The sequence below is a fragment of the Solea solea genome, chromosome 12 (assembly GCF_958295425.1).
Source record: "Solea solea chromosome 12, fSolSol10.1, whole genome shotgun sequence".
Classification (NCBI taxonomy): domain Eukaryota; kingdom Metazoa; phylum Chordata; class Actinopteri; order Pleuronectiformes; family Soleidae; genus Solea; species Solea solea.
Window position 1 is genome coordinate 21,507,883 of NC_081145.1, and position 18,815 is coordinate 21,526,697.

General features: G+C 40.1%; 2 protein-coding genes across 2 annotated transcripts; both read right to left on the reverse strand.

Moving 5' to 3' along the window:
* Nucleotides 1-717: 717 nt before the first annotated feature.
* On the reverse strand, nt 718-6,671 carry LOC131470202 (C-signal-like). The gene is made up of 7 exons (XM_058645867.1): nt 6,436-6,671; nt 6,020-6,074; nt 4,414-4,610; nt 3,961-4,009; nt 3,148-3,266; nt 2,321-2,431; nt 718-1,014 (listed from the first exon to the last, which is right to left on the reverse strand). The coding sequence occupies exons 1-7, from the start codon at nt 6,580-6,582 to the stop codon at nt 901-903; spliced, it is 792 nt and encodes a 263-aa protein (XP_058501850.1). The 5' UTR covers nt 6,583-6,671; the 3' UTR covers nt 718-900.
* Nucleotides 6,672-8,948: 2,277 nt separating this feature from the next.
* Nucleotides 8,949-13,900, reverse strand: LOC131470647 (G1/S-specific cyclin-D1-like). The gene is made up of 6 exons (XM_058646612.1): nt 13,876-13,900; nt 13,348-13,559; nt 12,201-12,416; nt 11,136-11,295; nt 9,882-10,030; nt 8,949-9,801 (listed from the first exon to the last, which is right to left on the reverse strand). Exons 2-6 carry the CDS (start codon nt 13,543-13,545, stop codon nt 9,640-9,642), a joined length of 885 nt encoding a protein of 294 aa, XP_058502595.1. The 5' UTR covers nt 13,546-13,559; nt 13,876-13,900; the 3' UTR covers nt 8,949-9,639.
* Between the last annotated feature and the right edge of the window lie 4,915 nt (nt 13,901-18,815).

The following is an 18,815-nucleotide window of genomic DNA, read 5'->3' on the forward strand; positions in this document are numbered from 1 at the left end:
TTTGTCACATTTTGGACGACATACTAACCTATGACTTTTTGAGTGATTTTGGACGACATTCTAACCTATTACTTTTTTGTCATATTTTGGACGACATACTATACCATGACTTTTTGAGTGATTTTGGACGACATACTATACTATGACTTTTTTGTCACATTTTCGACGACATACTAACCTATGACTTTTTTGTCACATTTTCGACGACATACTAACCTATGACTTTCTTGAGTGTTTTTGGACGACATGCAATACTATGACATTTTTGACTGATTTTGGACGACATGCTATACTATGACTTCTTTGGGTGATTTTGGACGACATGCTATACTATGACTTTTTTGAGTGATTTTAGACTACATACTATACTATGACTTTTTTGAGTGATTTTGGACGGCATACTAAACTATGACTTTTTTGTCACATTTTGGACGACATGCTATACTATGTCTTTTTTGTCACATTTTCGACGACATACTAACCTATGACTTCCTTGAGTGATTTTGGAAGACATGCTATACTATGACATTTTTGACTGATTTTGGACGACATACTAAACTATGACTTTTTTCGTTTCATTTCGGTTAAGGGCCCCATCGAAATTACCTTTTTTTTCTCCTGCCATGCTGTAATGTAGCGACACACAACTGATAATCTCAAATAATGCTTAGTAAGGAATATCATTTCATTGACATATTAATAATGACAAACTTTCACAATTGTTTTAGTGTAAATACACACTTTTACTTACTTTTATTCACATGAAAGTAAAGTTACAACAGTTCATACTACAGTAGTTAGATGGAGGCAACTGGACTTTGTGTATCGTGTATTATTAAGTGTGTAAGGTGGCAGACAAAGGTGGTTTACTCTGCAAATGTTGGATTGTGAGGTGAGCTGCTACCAGGGGATTCGGTTGCCCTCGTAGTCCACAAGCATCCCACTGTCTTTGTTGCAGAGTATTGACATCACAGTGAGCATGCTCTGTATGCTTTCCTGGGTGGTCATTGGAGCCTGAGGACACGAGTAAGAGGAGTCAGTTAACTCATGTTTACATAAAACGATGTGAAGGAGATTGCAAATACAGAAGCATCATAGTGGAGGAATTGTGGAACTTATTGATTCATTTTAGCAGCATTGACACGTTAGAGGAGGAAAGGCTGTGTAGAGCAGAAAACGGTCCTATAATCAGAACGTTGTCTCCTCTAGACCGAGATACTGAACTGAATCGTGTTCCTGACATTTGCACCATGACACAAAATCAGTCACACTATAGTCAAACTATTCCATACATTTTTTGTCTTTGTCTTTTGTCAACTTTGCTCAGAATTTTGTTGCCAGACTTTAAACCAACACTAGAAGAAGAGAGCATACAGACATTTACTGGCATAAAAATCTCTTAATAATGCACCCAAACTGCCAAACTGTGGAACACCATGTCCAGCTACATCAGGCATGGAAGCTTTGTTGATACTAAAAAAAAAACATATTTAATCTGACAAAATTACAGTGGAATTTGCCTTTTTGATATGATGTTTTCTTTTCACTCTTTTCCCTGCATTTTTTAAACATGCTGGGGAAAAGAAAATTAAATACAGAATAAAAACTATTTTCAAATAGTTCGTTATAGTTGTTAGCTTTTCAAAATGTAGTTTTGTTCGGCATTTTATGTTTAAAAGGTGCTTATATGAATGATTTTTCCTCTCTCCCCATGTCAGCTGGAATTATCTCCACCTCCAGCTGGTGGTTAGCATGATTGGTCTTTTTAACTTCTATTTACAGTATTACTTACTTTTTTTGTTTGTTTGTTTTACTTACTATTACTGCCTTTTACTCTTTCCTTTTTATTTATTTAAAAATAATTTTAATATGCTTTTATAGTGGTTTAAGGTCTTGTTTTTTTAGTGTAATCACTGTTATGTCATCTGTAAATTGGTGAACAAAAGACAATTTTCCACCTTGGTGTACAATAAAGATTAATTCTATTCTATTCTATTCTATTCTACCACACAGTAAGGAAGTCACTGGTATTAATCCCAGTGTGACTGAGGGAGTTTGGAAATGAGCCACATGCAAAGCAGCCATTGTCACAGTAACATCACATGTGTAAATGGCTGACATGAACTGATCACAGCCATCATTAGTGTGATCAGTAACACTGTGATGGACTGGAACAGTCAGAAACATCAGTTTCCAGTTAGAAAACATTGTCTGATGATGAAATAAAGTTGCAAACACTCAGTTCATATATCACAGACTGAAACTGGCATAGGTTTTGTTAAGTGAGGGGGTTTTTTTTGTCTTATCTCCATCCCCTCACCTGTTCTCCTCCCATGTCAGTGAGCACCCAGCCAGGGTGGATCGCTGTCACCAGGATGTTGCGGCTCTTGAAGTCCTCAGCTTGACAGCGAGTCAGCATGTTCAGCGCCGCCTGGTGACCAAACACAGGCACAACGGAAAACTCAACATGTGATTTCTGACATTTATATGAGGTAAGTGCTTCCTGAGGCCACTCGTAAAACACTGGATTGGAGGCAGATGCTCTTTGTTACTGTCGATCACAGTCAGTCCCAGAGACTTTTACTGGAGATTTATATCTGTAGTAGATTAGACCTCTAAATAGTGGCTGATTTACCTCTTCAGAACAATCATACATGCTACAGAAATGGTAGTAAAACAGTCACTCTTGTCACAGTTTATGTTGGGTCAGAGTGGTTTGTCATGTTTAAACGTCCCATAAGGAAAGTTTGGGGAACACAGAATTAGAATATATCCATGTTAAGAACTGTATTTTAACATATTGATCTCCAGGAGTGATTTATCTCATGTTTCTGCAAACGACGGAAAACTTTACATTTGTACGTTCTCTACAGAAAAGAAGTGTCGTAAAAGTGTGGATGTTCTCGGTTTCAGACAGTCTGCAGTCTCACTGTGAGATGTCACTAATTTACATTTGACCTTTAACACTAGTGTCCTTTGTGTGTTCATGTTCAGGTGAAAGATGACAATGCACACATGATGGAATCACTCATCCACTGAAGCTCAGATTATAATCCTCAAATTGACAACAAACTAAAAATGAAGGGTTTGAATGAGATGAATGTATGTGAATAATAGATCATACTGTAATTGTCAGGTCAACTGTACCTTGCTGGTCCTGTAAGAGTACACCGGTGCAAAAGCGAAGCTCTCCGGACATTTCTCCATGGACGAGAAGATGGTGGAGATGTTAATGATGGCTGACCTCTTGCAGGACATTTTATCACCTGAAACCGAGAGAGAGGGAGAGAGAGATTTGCATTTTTTTTTAGTATATTTTAAAGGTAAATCAGGTTTTCTAACCTCTTGACTCTAGCCTTTTATTTTATTCCACCCTGTATATTTTACTGTTTTGTTTGCATCTTTTGTTTTATCTCAAAGTTAAAACAGGTTGTTTTTTTTACTTTTTGATTTTAGCCTTTTCCTTTTCATTCCACCCTGTGTTGTGTTTGCATCTCTTTTCTTTTTTAGATCCTTTTATGTGAAGCGCTTTGAGCTGCAATCCTTGTATAAAAGGTGCTATACAAATACAGTTTATTATTATAATAAATAGACCTGGGTGTGTACACACTCCTTTCTTCCTTGTCTGCTCTGTTTTACAATAGATATGATGTAGAAAAGTACAGTACTTCCAAAAAAACATACTTAAGTAAAAGTAAAATTACACATTTTAAAAATGGCTTCAAAATGAAAAGTACAAGTATACAAAAAACCTACTCAGTTACAGTAAGACAAGTAAATGTAAGTCATTACTTTCATAGTTTTGATTTTGTTTGAAACTCAAAAAAGTGAGTCCTTTTGAGTATTTCCTGTTGTTAACTTGGCTTTTCATTCTCTCTCAAATCTGATCATCCTTTGAAACGTCAACTTATCCTCCTGTTTTTACGCTTCTCATATTCTTCACATGAAATAAAAATTTACCCTCCGATGAGCCTTTCTCTGCTGCTTTCTGGAGGAGCGGCAGAAACATCTGAGGAGAGAGGTGAGAGTTGTTGTTAGTCATAGCATTTTTAACGTTTGGTTATGCTTTTTATCAGACTGTGATTTTAATGCATCAAACTGTTTTTTTTTGTAAGCAAAGCTCATCTTTATTTTTCATTTCAGGTTGAAGCACAGGGGGCTGCATTAAGCTTGAGACCAACAACTGATCAGTAAAAATGTGCAAGCCATGTAAAATGTACCTTTAAGTAATTATAGAGGAGGAAGTAATTCAAATAATTCAACATTTTTACCACTTCAAAGCACTTTGTAATGTAGATTTTGTGCACGTATTTTGAATAAATTCCTTTTTTATCTGTTCATGTCTTGTTACTTTCTTTAACCTCTCTTTTAAAATAAAAAGTCCTGTGTATAACAGAAAGAAAAAAATCCCACCTTAGCGAGGAGAAACGGTCCAGTCACGTTGGTCTCGTACACGTCCATCATGTCCTTTTTCCCAGTGTCAGCTAATGTCGCATGCTGGGGAGGTTTATTGATCGCAGCATTGTTGATGAGGAGGTTCAAACCAGCATCGCCGATACGCTCACTCACAGTCTTGACGGCAGCTGACATACTGTCCTCGTCGGATGCGTCTGCAAGTGGACATGCAACAGAAAATATTCATGTGATGTGAAAAGGTGATTTCTATTCACCAAATAAAATCAGAACAATTCAAATCTGTAAAATATCTGAAATGTGTGAAATAATGTGGGGAAAAATGAGGGTTGTGGCAAAATGATTTTGGTAACTAAAAGGTCAACAAGTCAGTGGCATCAAATCTTACAGACATTAAATACTCAGATTGCGCTCAGCTGCTGGTGTGGCGACATATTACATGATTACATCTGCCAAGAATGTTGACCACATTAAACCGATTTTGATGACAAGAATGCTTGGATTGTGGTGGCGTGACAGCAGAGAGCCAACAGGAGGAGAAAGCAGCAAAAACAAAAACGCCACGGCCTCCCCTCCTGTAATCATTGCCAGCACCGACATCAGCGCAGCTGTGTCTCAACAACTATGCAACAGGTAACTTTAGGAGAATTTGATGTTTGTTCATTATTGCCGCTCGTTTCACTCTCATGGTGCTCTACTTCATATAACCGCTTGACTATATCAAGTAGAATGCATTAAACAGCTCCTCCGCTTTGGCTCACACACTGTTTTCACCTCTCGGACCAAGCGCTGTCCATGGTTCTGATCACGTTGCCTTTGACCTCTCATTTCTCCTCTTACAAAACAATAGCCAGAGTAAAAATCCACATTGTTGATTGATGTGTACAGTGTGTGTGTGTGTGTGTGTGTGTGTGTGTGGTGGGAGGTGCTGTGCTTCAGTATTAGTAACTAGCAGCGTGTCCTTAGGGTGACCAGATCCCAACACAGTAACTGAGGGACAAAGAGAATGTTTTACTGTATTAACTTGTTTTATCTCTTCTGTGCAGCTCTGTAGTCGGGAAAACTATGTTTTAAATGAGTTTTATAAATAAAAGAATGACTTAGGTACTTACTAACTTACTAGAAAAACACACTCAATTTCAGTCCATGTTCATATCCACAGGGGAAATCTGTACTGGTTTGACTGGACTTGCCTTTTCCTCCTCATAAAGAGCACAAGTGCACGCCACCTTAACTCCATGCCTCGCCCTCGTTCATTCAGCCGTTCACCTGTCGCCTTGCCTCATCCCTCACGTGGTAACATTCCGGCAGTTTTCTTTTGTTAGACTCTAGTGGTTTGACCATATTGTTTTCCCTTTAGCCTTCTCAGTCTTGTCTTGTACATCTGCTGATCCTGTTTGCTGATTGTGTACCTGTTTTTCATTCTGCTTTTAACCCCACCTTCTTCTTCCTCAATGAAGGCTAACGTGCATGTGGAACTGCATGATACAGAAGACTGTGACAGGGATTTTATATGTATATATATATACATATATATATATGAATATATAAATGTGTTCTTTTAATTTAGCCGGGTGGTATGTTTGTATAATAGCAACATGTTTACCTAGTTTGATTATAGTGATCTTTCCAGGATATTGAGTGACGAGCTGCCTCAGGGCCTGGAAGGAACGGAGAGAGAAGGAATGAGAAGAGGATGCACAGAGACGATAGAAATACACTCAATTCTGTATGAAATTGTTGATATTTTTGTGCACATTATATTTACTATACTTGACATGACTGTAATGGATCAAAATTTTGATATACAATTATTTTTAACCTCACACACACACACACAGATTATGACTGTGACATTAAAGCTCGGACACGTCCTCGAGTGCATGGGTTCAGAGTCCATGTAAAAACAGTTAACCAGCTCACTTTCATACATAGTGTGTGTGCATGTGTGCATGTGTGTGTGGGTGTTGGCAGTACGTATGAAACAGGTAATGACAGTCTGTAAATATAAATGTGTCTCACCTCAGCTCCGGTGCCCTCAGGCTCTCTGCAGCAGGCGTAGATGTGACATGTCGGTCCTGTCTTCTCGGCCAGTTGTTTGACCAGCTCCAAACCGATGCCTCTGTTGGTGCCAGTCACAAAAATGTTGCCGTCCAGTTTCACCGACATGTTTGCAGGTCTCTTTGAAAACCCCCCTAGATGCTGTGTGACTGCCAACCTGTGTGAGAGTGCACTGTTGCTGCAAGGCAGCTTCTGTGTGTGTTTTATATACAGTAGGTGGCTACTTTTCAAGAGGGCGGGACCTTGTAACCAATTGCACATATTATACTACTGGACCTTTATCTTACTCTACAACACGGTCAGTGTTTAATAGGGGCAGACAGGGATTTAAGAAAGCCCTTTGTCATTGTGTCAGCAAACACCTTCGGTACACTTTTGATAGTTTCACAATTAGACAAAGATGTGGGTGGTTCACCACACCTGCACAAATATTAAGGTGACTTGACAAATGGAAGAGAGGTCAGCCACTCCCTGTGTTGAGGACCACTGTTGTTGGCTTGAATGTATTCATTAACCTATAGAATTGTCTCTGCCTCTTTTTGTTTTCCTAAAAAAAAATGTGTCATTTTAAAAACTGCATACACGGGCTGGCATTACACCATTGCTCAAACAACAAATCAAATGGTGAGTCATGTTTGGGCCGTTTATTCCTTCCTTTTGGGAGAACAATAGTTGTTACACTACTGGAGAATTATGTCTTTGAAATGACTCGGCACAAATGTGTTGGTTAAATGGCATCAAAGTTCATAATTGGTCTAAAATGACTGCGTCGGACTGATATCTGGTATTGGTAGATGTGTGAAAACGTGATATCGGCTGAGCAGAAAGTATGAAGATTTGTAGAACTTAAATAGTATTAAATACTAGGAATAAAAGTTGAAATGAAATCAAATGAATAAAGATGGTCAACAGTAAAACCAATAAATACACACTTTAAAGGGGTAAAAGAGTCCACTACTCTGTATGTTACAGTGACTGGAAGTAAAACAGCAGTCAAAAAACGCAGCGTCAGAATGACATGGGGGGAAAATAACCTTGACAAACCTTTAATCATTGTACTCAACTGACTGCCCTCTAGTGGTGACAACTGTGCACTACACTGTATCACAGAAGAACAGTGGTTTCAGCTGCACAGTTAATTACACTCTCAGTGCTGGTTATCCAAGTCACTTGGTCAAAATCTTTGTAACATAAATGAAAATTAGATAATTAATTAATTTTGTGTGGACTCCATGGACATGAAGACTGGCCCCAACTTGCTATTTCTGCTTGATTCTTTTTTTAGAATTCAGTTTTCCCTGTGGCCCCTAATCTCCCACGACAATACTTTTTAATTACACAAAATCAGAGAGGGTCCTTGAAGTCATAGCAACACGACGATGAGAGTGGAGGTGACCGTTTGAGCACGACAAGGACCTAAAGCTGGAGTGTCTTCAGGACAAGCCTGTGACTGTCCTTGAAGGGTTCACACAAAGCCTCACACTTACACTTGGCCCCGTACAAACAGCTGAAGATGAAGAGCTGAAGACGGCAGGTCACAGACCGAACAAAGGCTGGAGAAGATGTGCCCGACAGAGAGGGATCAAGAGCCAAAAAGCTTGAAGAAGAGACTTAACCAAGACGACTAGAAGCTTTTAGTGTAGACTGCTAAAAATTTAGTTTTCCATTTACAACCCATGAAGTGCAGAAATGACCTTAGGCAGGAAACGTCCAGTAAAAAGCTGTGTTTTTGAGAAGAAAACTCGAAATAAATTGATACTTACTGAAGTGCTTCTGGTGCAGGTGAGAGACTTTAACTTACCGGGTCCTTAACTCTGGTATTATTGCGGTCTCCTGCACAGAACACAGAATATTTAAGGCAGTTCTCAATGAAAGATACGTATACTAAACGCTATAGATGAAAATCATTTTATTTGGCTGAAACTGAAGATAAAATAATTCACCTTAATTCAGAACAGCCTGGTATACCTTGGGCACATGGTGACAGAAGACGGAAGTTGAAATTAAAAGAGGAATTGGAATTGCAAGAGTGCAGCTACATCCATCTTCTACCGCTTGATCCTACACAGGAGAGCCGCGAGGGGGCACTGGTGACAATTCCAGCTGACATTATAATGTCGCCAGTTCATAAAGGAATATAATTACATATTAATAATGACAAAGTTCACAGTAATTTAAGGTGTGAGTCAATGCGCCATAAAGTTTTCTTTTCCCCCCTCCATGTGATAAACAGTTAATACATAACAATTTATGTAAGCTAAATATTATATACATGAAACAGGTTATCAGAAAACTAAACCGTTATATAAACTCTTGGATAAAAAATAGCTTTAGTGCATTTATTAACTTTCTGAGAGTAAATGTGTGTAAATTTTAGTCATGTATAATCAAATAGTGATTGGCAAAGTTGCATCTATGATAGGCCGGTGAAGAGAAGGTCGCTACAGAAACACCAAGAACAAACGCGACACGTGTTTTATCAGACAGTCGTCCTTTAATTCATCTTTATATTCCGTCCTAAAGCAGACATACCGTAAAAGCACCCATATAGAGCTTCATCTGATACACATCACTAGTGTCATGGAAAACACCATTATAAAAACCCTAAAAAAAAGTTCATAGCACTATGTAGGTACGACAACTTAGTCGTACTGTTAATAGAGTAGCAGATTCTAGACAGACGTCCCCCGCTTTGAGTACAACTCGTAGTCGTCGACTTCGTGTACAAGTCAAATGATCTGAAACAATAAATATCAGAATCTAAATAAACACCTGAGGTCTTTTTTTTTTTCGCCCCCTTTTCATCGGGGACAACAGAAAGACTTGCTGTACGTGTGGCTGGAAGAAGAAGAAAAAAAAAGTTCAAGTTCTTCTCGTTCTATCAGACGCTTCTAACATTACACAGTGGACTGAGGCGACCAGAGACGACATCCACGAGAGTCACAATCACCTCCCGACAACATCTGACGGGGTGTTCGTTTGACCTTCACGCCGCTCCCACTCGTGGCCTCCACCGTGGTTCACGCTGGTCACACAATATTGAGTCCAGTTACTCGTGAGTGTTCAACACACAAACCACATGATGTGAAAACACAGCCATGTCTGTGTCAAAGAAGCACTTCATCACATCAACCTGCTCCTCCACCTCCTCCACTCCCATCTAAGTCAGATGTTTACGTCGCGGACATCTGTGGGTGTAGTTGAGAGGTCCTGCCCCTCGCCAATGTTCTTAGTTTCCATAGTAACGCCAATGTGTTGCTGTTGTGCCTGTCTGAGGCTGGTCTCCAGCAGGGACTCGATTTGTTCCTGACACGCTCGGAGACAGTCCTGGAGAGAAGACAAGTTCAGGTCAGTGTATGAACGGCGACGCGTGTGAACGTGACGTGTTCGCTCTCTCTGGCACCTACCGGGTCACTCCTGATGATCTGTGCAAGCTGCTCGGTCAGTTTCTGCGACTTCAGGGAACTTCCCACCAGTTTTATTTGGAGGCCCTCCACTGCTGCCACCATGCTGCCTGCTGCCACCATGGACGGAGGACTGGCGATGAATTTGTTGTCTGTGAAACATCGATGACAGCAACATTTTAATATCAGCGCACTTTCACATTCAGAATTCAACTCTCTTCAGACTTCACATCAGGAAAAACTGATTTTAGCCACTTTTTAAAAAGGTTCCTCCAATAATGATCGTACACCCTCCTTAGAATATGTTCGCCACTTGATCTTCCTGTTTTGACAGCAACTAAAGTCAATTAAGAATATTTGTGATTTTACATCGTGGAACGCAAGAATTGCTCTTTCACGAAGTTGATTTGTGGGTACGGTAAAAGAGTTGAAACAAAAGGTGAAAAAGACGATTGATGAAAGCCTGAATTCACTGCAACACATTGGTGCTTAGTTTGTATAGTTTGCCGTATTCATTTTAACTGTAAAATCTTTACTTTTCCTCAACAAAAGTGCTTTGGTCTTCAGATCTTTTTGCTGTGAACGTGACACCCCCACACCGAAAAGCACCTTATTCGACATTTTTCAAATTTCAGTATAAAACAGTATCAGTCCTTTCCTACTCTCTTTCTTTATGTGTGTTATTGTGTGACTTTGTTGTTTGAAATCCTTCGTGCAGATTTACTTAAGTGACACAAAATCAACAAAGTGAGGCAACAACAGACCAGCAGCTCTCATGTCCTGGGAGCTGAAATTGTTTGTTTTATAGTTTACTAAATCCACACAAACTTAATTTTCCAGTTGTTGGGTTGTCGAGACAAACAGTGAGATGACGCAAAATAAAATCCTTTTTTCCTGATGCCGAGGCAGACGGCTGATGTAAGACAATCAATATGCAATTTCCTCATACAACCTTGTCTTAACAATCACGAGGTGAACAGGAGAAATAAGGCACTTGTGTTATGTTATGTTCTGTCACATAAAATGTTTTTAAGACGCCCGTTTTCTTAACCTGTGAAGTCATGAGATCAACTGAATGTTCAGTGCATATCCCTTCAGTTTAACACAGAAAGAGACACTTTTCGTGTGAATTCTGTCTAAAATGAACTCTAATCATGAAATCACTCAATCTTCCTTGTAAATTTGCCTCATGGCATTGTTCTTGTGAAGAGAGCTTGTAAAGGTGTGTCGGAAAAGGAAACATCGAGCCAAACATACCTGTGGCACACAGTGCCACGAAGGTCTGAGCATGTTTCCTGAGAATGGGCCGGCTCTCTTGCCTGACTGGCAGCTGAAACAGGAAGTGGTCGATGAAATCGAGCGGAGTCACCGACGCCAGGTCCCATTTGAGTTTGTTCAAAACCAGCAGCTCCATTTGCTGTGAGTGGATGAAGACAGAAGCACTTTCATGAGAAAAGATTGTGTGGGGAAGTCGATTGTGGGGTTAAGTTTCATGAAAACATGAGGGATTCTCGTCTGAGGCCTGAGAACCACGTTATACTTTTATAGCACATAGTTAATAAACACTGGGTGCCTTACAGTTCGATTAAGATACAGGGAGCTGTGATTCCATGATAAAACAGTAATAGGTGCATCTTTAAGAGTGCATTTTTACTTGAAAACAGTGTATTTAATGAACCATAATTAAATGATCAGATGCATTTTATCAACACCCAGGAAAAATACAGTAATTCTGAAGAAATAAAGACAACAAACATCAGTGAAAGCATTTCACAGAGACTTAATTCAGTCTGTAGTGGTAGTGGGCTGGTTTTGCATGCTTTGTGTGGACACTCATAGACATAATGCCCTAACCTTAACCATCACAACTAAATGCCTAACCCCAAAACCAGGTCTTAATTCTCAAAAAGCCTGTTAAAGATGTGGACCAGCCAAAATGTCCTCACAAAGATAGGTTTGTTTGACAATTGGTTCACATGCACACACACACACACACACAGGGCAATATGTATCACTCTGCTGGTTCTGTGTTGTTTTTAATGACTATAATTAATATGTATTTAATTGTAGACTATGCTAACGCATCAGCACAAACAACCACAGGGCAATTCGTTTTTTTTATTTCTCATAAGGCACATTATCTGTTATGATCATGTTATTACAATATCATAGAAATAAACCATTCACACAATCTCAACAATCACTGACAGTGTGTGACTATCTACACCGACCAGGTGAACTGAGGAGTAAAAAAGAGAAGTGTTGGCCAGGGGAATTTCTGTGTTGGGGCAACAGAACAAGACCTGGCTGTTTATGACCTACCAAGAGCTGAGCAGGTGTGATAGAGTTGTCTGTGTAGATGCAGAGTTTCTCTGCAGTGAGAGGGATTGTCTCCTTCAGTTTGGATGCCAGGAACATACAAGCAGCTCCCAGTAACTGCAGGTGATTCTTCTTTGTGGGTTCCACGGACAGGAAGCGGTCCATGTAGTTCATAGCCAGAGGGAAGACTTCCTCCTCACACCTTTGCTCCTCACACACCTGCAAAGACAAACCGACAATACTGTCTTTAAACACTGTGTCTTTATCAGAGTCATAAATAAGTCGGTTTCTTTGTGTCACACCAGGCCAACAACTTCCACTTTGTTACTACACACTGGTCTGTGCCTGCCTGACTACCTACCCAACGCAGGACACTATGACATGATGCTCCATGTACGTGACAAACACCTCGCCAGAAATCTAACTATGTGTCATAGAAATGCAGATTGCAAAAGTTGTGATTGGTCTGCTGCTTGTTGGTGTCATATTTCTTCTGACACACATCCAGATGCCTGTCTGAATCCAGTTCAACAAAAGCAGGGCTCAACCTCAGGAAAGACTGAACTTAAGCACTGCAATATGTTTTTATATGTGTACACTCTGTCGTTTCCCCATTGCAAAGAAACAGAAGCACATTGACACAAGACACTGGAGAAATAATTACACATTAATGTCAGTGCATTAACACAGTATCATAAGGGGAGGAGAGAGCAGCCAGAATATAGGTATGAGTGTTAATTGTTGTGCAGTTACTACATTTTTTATGCTGTTTGCATTTTTGACCATTAATATTCAACTTTTTACACTGCATCTAATAAATAGGAATTTAACCATAAAAATGGCACACTAATAACTGGCCAATTAACTAAATAATATGCAACAAATGGTGATAATAAATGAGCAAAAGTCAGTCATACGTCATTAAAATGTAAAATAATGTGTGACATCATATATTATTAAACATCTTTATTTTAGATTTATTTTTTTCCCCAAAAAAACAAAGAATAATTTTGGTTAAAAAAAGATGTGTCTGAGGTCCAGCTGCAATACCCTTATGGTCCACCAGTGGGCCGCTTCCTACACTTTGGGGAAGAATTAGCGACAACGTGATTCTTGTGTCTTTGTGGGACACATAATGGCTGTAACTCACCTCCAGCACCCAGGTAGCCACTATCCTCCGCATGTACGGAGCGATCTCCCTCTGGACGCATTTGAAGTAGTTGGGAGCTGGCAGATACTTCTCTTCTGCCAGCAGCAGCACACGCAGGACCCGGTCAGTCAACAGGTTGGAGTCCCGGTAGGCCCTGGCAGGCCTGTCCGCCTCACAGCACAGCAACTGGGGCTCCATTGACCGAACCCTGCCTGAAGAAAGCAACGTCTCTTTCAGCTGTTTGTCCAGTCACAAACTACGGAAAAAAAAATCGTCGACTTCGCTGACAACTATTAACGATTAACCGCTCCACATTTTGTTGAGAAAAAAGTCCTTTTTTTTCCTATTCTCTTATTTGTGGGAGAATTTACGAGCCAAGTTGACGCTGCAGCGGAGACTTTTGCGAAATGTAGTCAATGAAACCATCCCTCGTTTGCCTTCGTTGTGTCAGCGCGTGGCTTTATTCACTTCCTGTCGAATTTTAACTCAACTTTCTTTTGTTGCTGAAGAAAGAATGAGCGCACAAACCTGGGGGAGGGGGGGCGGGGGTTCTCTGCAGCGGCTGCGGCGCTTCTGCCCAGGTTTACTAAACATGCCGCCGCTGCTGCGTCTCTTTATGACTTCACTGCGTCAAGCCAACGTGCGTGGAATGTTTCCTTATCCGGTCCAGGGGCCTTCAAAATAAAGTAACATTTCAAAATAAAATGCCATTTAACTAACCCAGGCGCGGTTTTACTGCCAAGTACACATTAACATACAAGGAATTTGTATTGGTGCTTTAAAGGGGCAGTTCAGGAAGTGCGGTTGTTTTGAGGCGTTGAAATACAGTTTTATCAACAAAGACTTCATAGAGCACGCTGCTGCTGCTGCTGTGTGTGTGTGTGTGTGTGTGCAGCCATTTCCAGAGACCTGAAAACATGGTGGCCATGAGGGACAGAAGAAAAAACAGATTTTAGCCATTTCATAAAAGGCTCACCCAAATAAAAAATAAACCTGCCTTTGCATTGAACAATTTGTGAAAGTGAACTTTGTGAATGGCTTACTCTCCTTTGAGAATCCTTAGATAAAATCAGCATTTTTAGCTTTTTAGTGGCTACAGAAGCTGCTAGTCTCCTGCTGCCCTATTGTTTGTGCCACTAAAGCGAATCTGAACAAAGTGATTTTAAACCCCGAAGTCATTAGTTGAGTCAGTAAGTCCAGGGTGCCGTGATGTAAAAATCTGTGGACTTTGGTGTGGAGTGAGAGATTTACAACTTTCTGTTTCAAGCAGTCTTGTATAAAGTAATTAAAAGGGATACTTGGGTACAAGTAAAAGTCTTAAGTATCAAAGTAATTTTCTGATATAAAATGTACTTATGTTGTACAAGTAAAATTATTAAAAAGTGAGGAGTTAGGATTGAGTCATGGTAGAACAGTGGTAGGGCGAGTTGTCTTTCATCTGGAAGGTTGTGTGTGGGTTCAATTTTCTGGCTCTGCTGGTCTATATGTGTCCTTGAGCAAGACACTTAACCCCATGTTGAATGGGTATGAATGGCAAAACTATAGTGTAAAGCTATATAAATACAGACCAACTCTTCTTCCTCTGATTTTATTTGGTAGTAACGAGTAACAAAGATAGTTAGAGGAAATGTAGTGGAGTAAAAGTCAAAGTTACTAGAAATACAAATAACAAAGTAAAGTACAGATGCGTGAATTTTGTACTTAAGTACAGTAACGAAGTATTTGTTCATAGAGAGCTGAGATCTTTAAACAAAACTTTGTGTCGAGTCCACTGTCTACTGGATGGATGATTCTATTACCCCAGTGCATGCTTGGATATGCAACAAACTATCTTCCCAACATGAGAAGGATCGAGAGAAAGAAAGACCTGATGTAATTATCGTGCACCGCTCTGCACTGTGCTGTGTTTCACCGTAACGTAACTTCCTGTCTCGCACAGAAATCTAGAGTCTGGAGACCACACTGAATTGATGGTCTTAGAGACAGAGATCTATGCAGCCATGTCTCTGTGTGTGTGTGTGCGAGTGTGCGTGTGACCTTTCACCTCACTTTCTCGGGGTGGCCGGGACCAGGGTCATACTCTGGACACTGCATACAATAGCTGTGTATAGATTCCATTGATTCGTCATGATTGATCCCTCCGACAATAGGGAGTGATCTGTAGCGATCGGCTTCGCTAACCTGCTGCTATGCTGTCTCTTTATTTTTCTGAATGAGTTTATGGCCTCAGACCAGGACTCATTGAAGATATTTTAAGGCTAATATGAGAAAAAAGAAGCGATCTATCTATCTATCTATCTATCTATCTATCTATAGCTGCTCCTGATCCAGTGAATCTGAATGCTTTGTTTTCCATTTTTGTCTCTCAGTAAACACACACACACACGTGCAGCTTTTCTTACATCAGAGCAGGTGTAGAATGAAAAAGGTCGAGCTAAAGACTGTGTGAACCCAGTAATGATGCTGAAGATGAATGTGGTGGCAGCTCCAAAGAGAAAGAGCACACACACAAGTCTCCATGCTGAGGAATCCAACCTCACTGAAGATAAATGAAAAGAAATGGAATGACAGGGTGACTTCACAGAGACCCAAAAGGAGAGTAATGGATGAAAGTAGCATGCTTTATTTTGCTCCTGGTGCAGTGACACAAGCAACTGAATTGTCTTTTCATTCATTCAGTTATTCATTCATTCATTCATCCATTCATTCATTCATTCATTTACTGTGAAAGTGGTAAAAAGGTGACATAGTAACTGGATACCTACCAACCTGTCAACTTTCTTTTTCAGCCCACAAAATGCTAAAACTCTTCTTACACACTTCACTGCCAGATTACTCGAGAAGTCAGACATTTGTGATTCACGACTCAAGAATGGTTATATGTGTACAACTGTGTGAAAGGCTTGTGCTGGTCAGAGAGAAAAAAACTAAATAAAATACGACACAACTACATTAAGAATATATAAACAGTAAAACATATATACATCCACATATACAAGAGTTGATTCATGTTATTGCACAGTATTTATCTTTATATAGAAACTACTGTACAGTGTGCAGGGGTGAAACATTGCACATTGTGGTGGAGGTTCAGGGTGTGGCTCTGAAAGGAAGTCTGAAGGAAATGGCTTGGATTTTTCTATTTTTGCTGGATTCTCCAGCAATTACAAAGCATTTGCACAAGCATAATAGAAACACAAAGGAGGGGGGGGGAAGAGAACCGATAAGAGAGGAAGTGACTCAAAATGACATCTACGTACACATACCTACACAACTTCCTCGCACTGTGAGCAAAAAGAAAAGTGAAATGGTATTTCACTTTTCATAAGTTTCTGTATGACAAGGGACCTTGACGAATCACAGGGCATTTCAGAGAGAAAGTGCACGTTCTCATCGGGTTCATCAGAAGAACGATTGCTATACTTCAACACCAGCATCAGTTCCCTAAACCTTAAAAATAACAAAATGCAATTAAAAAAAACACACATGAAATCTCTCCACAGGGGAAATCTGTGTGTGTATGTGTGTGTGAAGGGAGGACGCTCCCAGTGATTCTCAGACATGTCAGCATCTTTTAAGTCTTTGAATGGCCTCCTATCACGGCTATCACGTCTGGACACTAGCACAGAGAGAGGACCGGGACGTCCTCCCAAAAAAGAATCATCCCCCACCACTAACACTGACTCTCATTCCGTATAGTTAGGTGTTGGGGGCTGGGGAGGAAGGGTATGTGATTTCACTGTGGGTTTGAAATTGAATTTCCTGAAAGAATGCAGCATGCTCTGGCTGTAAGAACTTTGGTTATGCATTTTCTGTTAGAGAGAAATGCGGGTGAGTCTCACGTAAAGCTTTGCTTTCGATTCTGCTGAACTGAAAAGACCTTGCAGATATGTTGTAAAACATTGTCAGTAATCACACCAATGCCCTGACTTGTGTGTAATAATTCACTCGGCACTTAATGCACCCAACTGTTGCTGATCAATCAAATCCAGTACAATGCAAAATAGTGTGCTTAAAACCTCTCAAGACACAATGCCAAAATGCTTCTGGGTTTTTGAGAGATGTACTCACGTGACACACAGAGACTGTCATTTTAATCTTTATATCATTATATAATAAGAGTTCGATGACTTTTTCCACTGAATGTTATCTAACCAACATTATCATTGTAAATGTAATTTTAATTGTTGCCGCACACACAACTGAAATCAAAAGACACTTGTTGCCATGTGCTGACCTGCATATTACATACATCCCCCCCACCATAAAGTGTCTGGTAAAAGTTCTAAATCTTTAAATCATGCCTTTAACACAACACTAAATCTTGACAAGTTTGCCACTGACCCTGAACCTAAGGCAGTATCATCACTGTTTTAAACGGTACAATGTGAATGTAGCCGGGAAGAAAGAGTTGAAAGAAGAGAAAGAGATCGTTTCCCCATAAAAGCTTTCCAAACCGAGAGTACAAGCACAATGGAGCATAAAGAAAAGATGGATAGAGTAATTGTCCTGTTAAGTGATCCAAAAAGACAGGCCGGGGAGGGGGTGGAGTGGCCGGCGGTGTGTGTGTCTGTGTGTGTGACACAGCCCACTGAGAGGCCAAGGGTGCTAACAAGAGGAAAAACCCAAGACAATGCAGTCCTCAGTGGGTGCCCCTCACTCTGTCTCCAACCCCCATAAGACCCACACAGAAGCAGTGGATGGGCACTGAGTGGACTGTTAGGAGGAGCAGAGTCCAGAAATCACTCTGTACCAATAAATTAATCAGTGATTAATCACATTCATTCCAAAGTACGTCATATTTTGGGCACATGCACTTTGCGTTTGGTGCTACTGCGCTGTAGATTTCAGAGGGAAAGATTCTGCTTTTCTACTTCACTAGAGATTTATTTCACAGTTTCAACTTAAAGTTTCACATTAGTGATGGATTTAGTGACCGATCAGAATGTTGTTGACAAAGTCACATTATTCAAATAGGCAAATGTGCACAGCTGGGAGACTGGCACCATGCATTTCTTATACTTTTCTTTTTATTAAGTCACCTTCATGCACAGCTGTTACTTGTGTGTTGTGTGCTGGTTCAACCTGACCATGACCTTACTGCTGGAAGGAACCACCCTGACCATCAGCATGTGCTTTAAAATTCATCACAATCACAAAGATTGTATTTGTGTTTTTTTTTTTTGTATGTGTGTGTGAGTATAAATAGCTTCACAGGTCTCCTGGGCCATAAAATGGCCTTAGAGGCCAGATGTTCCACTAAAAAAAAGTTTTAAAGAAAAAAACTAAACTTAAATAGTTTGTATCTTATTCCAGTGAAGTAATTAAAATGTCAAGGTTCATTAGGGCTTATTGTTTCCCTTGCAGAGCAGAATAATTCACCTTTGAAACACAAGTGAAGTGTTTTGTATCCAAGTAAACTGGATGGAGCTTCTTGGGCAGAAAATCTCACTTTAAAAAAATACATG

Coding starts and splice junctions, on each gene's coding strand:
- LOC131470202 (XM_058645867.1), bottom strand. CDS start 6,582: ATGTCGGTGAAACTGGACGGCAACATTTTTGTGACTGGCACCAACAGA. Junction 6,075..6,435: donor CTGAGGGCACCGGAGCTGAG/GTGAGACACATT, acceptor CGTTCCTTCCAG/GCCCTGAGGCAGCTCGTCAC. Junction 4,010..4,413: donor GACCGTTTCTCCTCGCTAAG/GTGGGATTTTTT, acceptor CTCTCTCCTCAG/ATGTTTCTGCCGCTCCTCCA.
- LOC131470647 (XM_058646612.1), bottom strand. CDS start 13,545: ATGGAGCCCCAGTTGCTGTGCTGTGAGGCGGACAGGCCTGCCAGGGCC. Junction 10,031..11,135: donor CGTGGCACTGTGTGCCACAG/GTATGTTTGGCT, acceptor GATGTTTCACAG/ACAACAAATTCATCGCCAGT. Junction 9,802..9,881: donor AGATCATCAGGAGTGACCCG/GTAGGTGCCAGA, acceptor TCTTCTCTCCAG/GACTGTCTCCGAGCGTGTCA.